This window comes from Crotalus tigris, unplaced genomic scaffold (genome assembly GCF_016545835.1).
Source record: "Crotalus tigris isolate CLP2741 ecotype Arizona unplaced genomic scaffold, ASM1654583v1 scf7180000017739.2905288, whole genome shotgun sequence".
Lineage (NCBI taxonomy): Eukaryota > Metazoa > Chordata > Lepidosauria > Squamata > Viperidae > Crotalus > Crotalus tigris.
Genome location: NW_024096605.1, coordinates 828,721 through 834,720, shown reverse-complemented (window position 1 = coordinate 834,720; position 6,000 = coordinate 828,721). Strand labels below are relative to the sequence as shown.

Below are 6,000 nucleotides of genomic sequence, written 5' to 3'. Positions count from 1 at the left end.
TTTTAAAAAAAATATTCCATTAAAATACCACAGAACACAAAAGTGGTCATTGCCATTTTCATCATAAGCTAAGAGAAAAAGCACATCTGTCGTACACCTAAAAAAAAAAACCAAAACCCTAAGCTCTACTGTCTATTTATTAATTTAGGAAATATTTTCTTTCTTTTTTTGAATCAAGCATCGCAGCTACAATCAACACTTGCAAAAACAAAAACAAAAAACGAGATCGGTGACGAAAACACTTTGATGAACGAGCAGCAGAACGTTTCTGCGGTATTTTGAACTGCTTCGGCTCCCGTAATTCCTCTCCAGCTTCCTACACTACTGTAGAGTTTTATCGAATGACGGCCTGGATATGGAATGGTCGTTTTGGACAAAACTGGGCGTTTCGGTCTTGATTTTCCCTTTGCTGATTCTTTTCGTCCTGCGGTTTGTGAAGCGACGCCCTGTCTCTCTTAATGCTGACGTCAAACTCCTGGTGGTTGCCGGTTCTGGTAAGACAAAAAGCTAGAAATAGAAATTACCACAGGGTAAGTGTGGCCATCCGGACTACATTACCCAGAAAGCAAAGCAGCCGCTACAGAAATGAGGCGTTCTTGCTGCTGTTTACTGTGCTTGCTAGATATGCTGGACGTTGTAGTTTCTTTGAAGAAAAATGGCTTGGAATTGGGTGATACGGTTAAAGAGGATTCAGGGGTTCTCCGGCTAATATTTTAGAGGCAGAATATCACAGTTCCCTTCTTGATTTTAATTCTTAATTCCAATCGTAAGGCTTAGTTCTTCCTTGACAATAATTGTTAATAGCGTGAGATTAGCGTGAACCGGGGTAATCTGAACCTGGATGTCCCCAGTTTTAGACCAACCCTGGTTCTTTGGTGTATAGTCTGATGGAAATATTACAACGGCATCTTAGTAGAAGTATCTCTACCTGCCTAAGTATTTGAAAAAGAATGTTTAATATAGCCACCTCTGTTGGAAAAGAAAGCAGAGCGGATCCCAGTCTGCTTTTTCTTTGCTCTGCAGCCAAAATTATAAAACAATGAAGCCCCTAAAAACTTACATTGCTTTTCTCTTGATGTTGGGAAGCAGGAAAACCCATAAAGCAAAGACAGCCTACCTCTACTCTCTGACATTGAAGACAGGAAGAATTTTCATCAAAACAGTGTTTTGGCTGGTATTTGGTCCTCTTTTCTTGCTGGGGAGAAAAAAAAAAGCAGCTAGCTCTTTCATATTTGCTAGTAAAATTCACACCCCGTATCAAATATGGTTTGTTTGATTTTGATTCAGCATAGCTAAACCCAGACTTTGCCCTTTGTAAACCATGGATGATAGTTTTGTTTGATGTCACACTAAGCCAACATAATTGACTCAAACTGATTAAAACAAACCACAGCTTAGCACTACATTGGCATTCGCTTGCGCTGTCTATCTGCAAAACAAATTACAGCTTAGTACTACATTCATTTGCGCTGCCTCTTTGAATTGACTAGTGTTCTACACCCCTTAGTAAGTTGATGGTGAGCAAAGGAAAATCTACTTTGCCATCTCTTGCTTTTTCTTCCTTTCTCTCTCCCGCACCCCCACAGTGAAATAAAACAGGAAAAGTGGTCAATCTCTCCATTTCCTGTGGTGCAGATAATCTTGGTCCAGCCATTCTGTTCCATTAGCCCAAAACAATGTGTTAATAAACAGAATTGGAGTGGAAGGGGACAGGTGAGTAACAGTGGCAACTATTACTTGCCTGGTCTTGTTGTTCTAGACATTGTAGTAAACCACAGACTAACCAACATAGTTTAGCTTGTTGGTCAAGCCCTTGTGGTTAGTTTACAGTTCAGTGGTCAAGCAAAAGAAAGAATTGGGTTATTAAGAAAACTGTATTTTAGTCGATTGTGGATAAGTATGGTGTGTAAAATCCAACCAACAAAAGGGGTGAGCCTGTTGAAAGGTAAATCAACAGAATGATGAAATCAAATTCTCACGCTAAAGTCAGTGTAACTTACAGAGCTTAACTCTGACTGTGTATTTTTCAGGAGGACATACTACAGAAATCTTAAGGCTGCTTAACAGTCTCTCCAAGAAATATTCTCCCAGGCATTATGTTTTGGCCGATTCAGATAAGATGAGTGAAGAAAAAATCCGTTCTTTTGAAGAAAAAAGAGCTGCTAAATACCCCGATTCCTCGGTGAGTTTTCATACCTAATTTTCTAATTGTTCATATTTTATTAAATATTAATGTCACATTTCCTGCTAAAATACTGTAAGGTTTCCCAATTTGCACTGAAAATTCCATCCCTAAATTTTTTCATTTTTCTCATTAACTTGGGAGCCTTCCGTGCAGGCCAGAGAAAGCTTCACTAAGCACTAACTCCAGAGGGAGGGACCTGGCTTTGAGATAATCTTGAAGCATCTGTATCCTCCAAACATAAAATAACACTGTACATCTGTCTTTCTAGAACAGTGATGTCCAGCCTTGGCAACTTTAAGACTTGTGAATGATGGATTTCTCCCCCATGGCTGATTGGAGAATTCTGGAGTTGAAGTTCACAGGTCTTAAAGTTACCAATGTTGGACTTTTGGCTCTGTCTTATACCTCTAATCCATACTGTCTGCATGCATTGGGATGGGATATGACTGATCTCTAGGCCAAATGGAGTGAGGTTTCCTATTTCTTCTAAAGTTCACGAGAACAGATCATTTTCTTGAAAAGGTTGCTAACACAAATCCTCTTCTCAAAGATCCCCTTTATTCTTCCACCTTTCACTGTGCAGTGAAGCTTCCAAACAGCAGCAGTCAATACTCATGGGAGTTATTTAAAATACTCCCTAAAGCCTAGAACAGCGGTTCTCAACCTATGGGTCGGGACCCCATTTGGGGTCGAACAACCATTTCACGGGGGTCGCCAAACAACGCAGTCCGCCATTTTTTCCCCCTTTTCCTTAGGTGTGCTTTTAGTCTATTGGCTTTTGAAAGCCAATAGAATAGATTCTCTTGAATAGAGTCTAATTCTATTGGCTTTCAAAAGCCAATAGGAATTGTCCAGGCTGTCTCTGCCCTGCTGAGCCCGCCAAAAGTCCCATTCTGCAAACGGTGCTGCAAGTTGTCTCGGCCGGCACAGGGGGCAATTTGCGGCGCTCCCGGGCAGGGAAAGTCCTTGACTTACGAATGGTTGGGTAGTCCTCAACTTACGACCAGTTGGGGGTCGCGGCATTAAAAGGGTTGAGAACCACTGGCCTAGAAGATGGGAACAATTTAGAATAAGCTATGGGTGAAACTTCAAACAAACATGTTAGGGGATTACAATCTTGAACCTGGCTAGTGGCATGAAGCCCTGTAGCATAATTGCTTGAAAACAATGTCCCTACCCCTCTTCTGAGCTAGACTATTTCTAGCATGGGACATGTGCCAAGTTTAGATGTAGATCTTCTGTTGACTCATCAGGAAGATGTTGTGATGATGTGTGGGAATGACCTTGGGAGACAGAGGAAGACCCACAGATGAGATGAGCTATATGATAAGAGCAATAGCAATAGCACTTAGACTTATATACCACTTCACAGTGCTTTACACCAGTGGTTCTTAACCTTTTTGAACGAATCGCCCCCTTGAGCCAACAAGGAAGTTGTCATCGCCCCCCTCCCCCAATATAACCTCTCAATTGCAACATAGGAAATAATTCTTCAATTTATCCAAACACTTTTTTTGTTTTCTTTAAAATTGTCATCAGGACATATCGATGCAAATAATTTATTTCCAGTCTTTTTCCCATATCTCAACTGTGTGAAAAATTTTGGTGCCATCCGTCACTTTATTCCCAAATTTCGTGATACATGTATTTCATTATTATCTTATTTATTCAAGACACTTAAATGAAAACAAAGTTCAATTGCAAGAAAGTAAAATGCCCGAAAAGAAAAACAGTAACATTTAATGATTGAATTACAAGTGAAATTTAAGACGCAAAAAGAAATATAAAAAGGGCATAAGAACAAACCACAATGCAGGAACTAAGAATTTCAAGACGAAAACTCTGAAACTAAATTAAGATTTGAGGAAACTATATATAGTCATGCACACTGTAAAAAGGATTAAAAAGACACAAAGAAAATATAATATCGAACTGGAGTGCACGCTAAAAAAATACAATACAAAATGTTTTACAGAGCCACTCAGCATGCGATGTTTCGAAGAAGTGCTCCCCCCTCCATCAGATATATGGCGATTCACTGTACGAAAAAGTCTCAAAAGTGTCCCCAAAACCTCTTGCTCCATTGCCCCCATATTGCCCCCTTTTCGTTCCATCGCCCCTCTGAAAAATGAAATCGCCCCCTGGGGGCAATATCGCCCAGGTTAAGAACCACTGCTTTACACTACAGAACTCTCTAATACAGCGGTTCTCAACCTTTGGGTCGCGACCCCATTTGGGGTCGAACAACCATTTTACGGGGGTCGCCAAACAACGCGATCCGCCATTTTTTTCCCTTGGGGCGCCCCCGCACATGCGCACCACGCATGGGGGCGGCACTGCGCATGGCGCCGCGCGTCCTTATGACCAGGGTCGCCATATAAAAAGGTTGAGAACCACTGCTCTAATAGGTTACAAAGTCAGCATATTCCCCCCAACAATCTCATTTTACCAACCTCGGAAGGATGGAAGGCTGAGTCAGTCTTGAGCCGGTGAAGGTCGAACTCCTGGCAGTCAGCAGAAATAGCCTGCAATACTGCATTCTAGCCACCGTGCCACCACGGCTCAGTCCACAGGTGGGGGAAGGGAACTGGCCCTAGTTTTCCAGAGATTAAAAATAAAGTAAAGGTGACATATTTTTTCAGTCTTGCAAGATTCTGTTTAATGTAACCTTACATTAAAAATAGTGCTGATGCTTCCGGTTGTGCTTCTTTTCCAGACTACCTTATTAGGCTAACAGATGTTTCACTGTCAGCTATCTAGTATAATCATTAGAAAATAAGTAAGACAGTTCCATATTAATTATATTACTGAAATGAAGGGGAAAATAGTAAATAAAAGCAGAGTTATATAAGGAGAGACCGTCAGTTCTGTCAGTCCAGTTATTCAAAATAATTTCCTGGGCTTAATACTCCATAGTTCAAGTGTATATCTTTTTTCATCAAACTGCTGGACAAATCTTGGTTTCTCATAAAATAAATAAATAAAAAGATTCCACAAGCCTGAGATATGCTTGCCTTTATTCTATCAATAATAAAAAAAGAAAGTTAAAAGTGACATAGCCTAAGCATCAGAACAGATTGGTTAAGCATTGGGGGTTTGCAATGTCTTGCATTGTTGAATTGACTCATGAATAATTTCCATTAATTGCTCATTGCTCTTTTATCATTGTGTATTTAAGATTCTTGAGATAATCCATTACACATATTTCAGATATTTTTTTTTTCTTAAAATTTTCAGACCAAAGTGAAACACTTGCCGGAGCTTAAATTGCTCTGTTTTTTTTTTTTTAGGAGGGGTGGGGTGGAGAACAGGATAGAGGGATTGTAGCTATAATCTTTTATATACTTCAATTTGTTTCCCAGTGGTATTTCATTATTAATGGGAAACGGAAGGGAACTGTTGGAAGTATTCCAAACCACAAGTTTGCAATCCTGTACCCATTTCTTGCAGATAATGTCCCTTTGAACTCAGTGAGTCCAAGTAGACTATGTAGGATTATTCTCTGGCTCTGTTCAAACTTCACGATTCACAAGATAAATTAGCATAATGTGCAAAACCAAAAGCACCAGAGCACCAGTATAGGAGAGATCAGTTTCCAATCCAAAGCAACCCCACATTTGTGTAGGGCTCAACTATCCTGTTCAGCCACAGAACATAAAGTGAGCCCTCTCTTGCAGCGGCTTTACATAGAGACGGGAGCTTAGAATGTTTTCCCTCAAATAATGCTTTTCTAGCCCTTCCAACTTCATTGTTTAATTTGTTTGGATTACTCACCCTGGAGATACATAGAAATATGCCTGCAGCATAAGCAGAAA

The 6,000-nt window shown here is 40.2% G+C and overlaps 1 protein-coding gene across 1 annotated transcript in view; it reads left to right on the top strand.

Moving 5' to 3' along the window:
- Window positions 1-297: 297 nt before the first annotated feature.
- Window positions 298-6,000, top strand: part of ALG14 (ALG14 UDP-N-acetylglucosaminyltransferase subunit) — a 37,928-nt gene continuing 32,225 nt past the window's right edge. Inside the window, exons 1-2 of the mRNA XM_039339779.1 lie at window positions 298-494; window positions 2,031-2,182. Of these exons, the coding sequence (XP_039195713.1) occupies window positions 356-494; window positions 2,031-2,182 (291 nt within the window). The 5' untranslated portion in view covers window positions 298-355. The remainder of the gene's footprint in view (window positions 495-2,030; window positions 2,183-6,000) is intronic.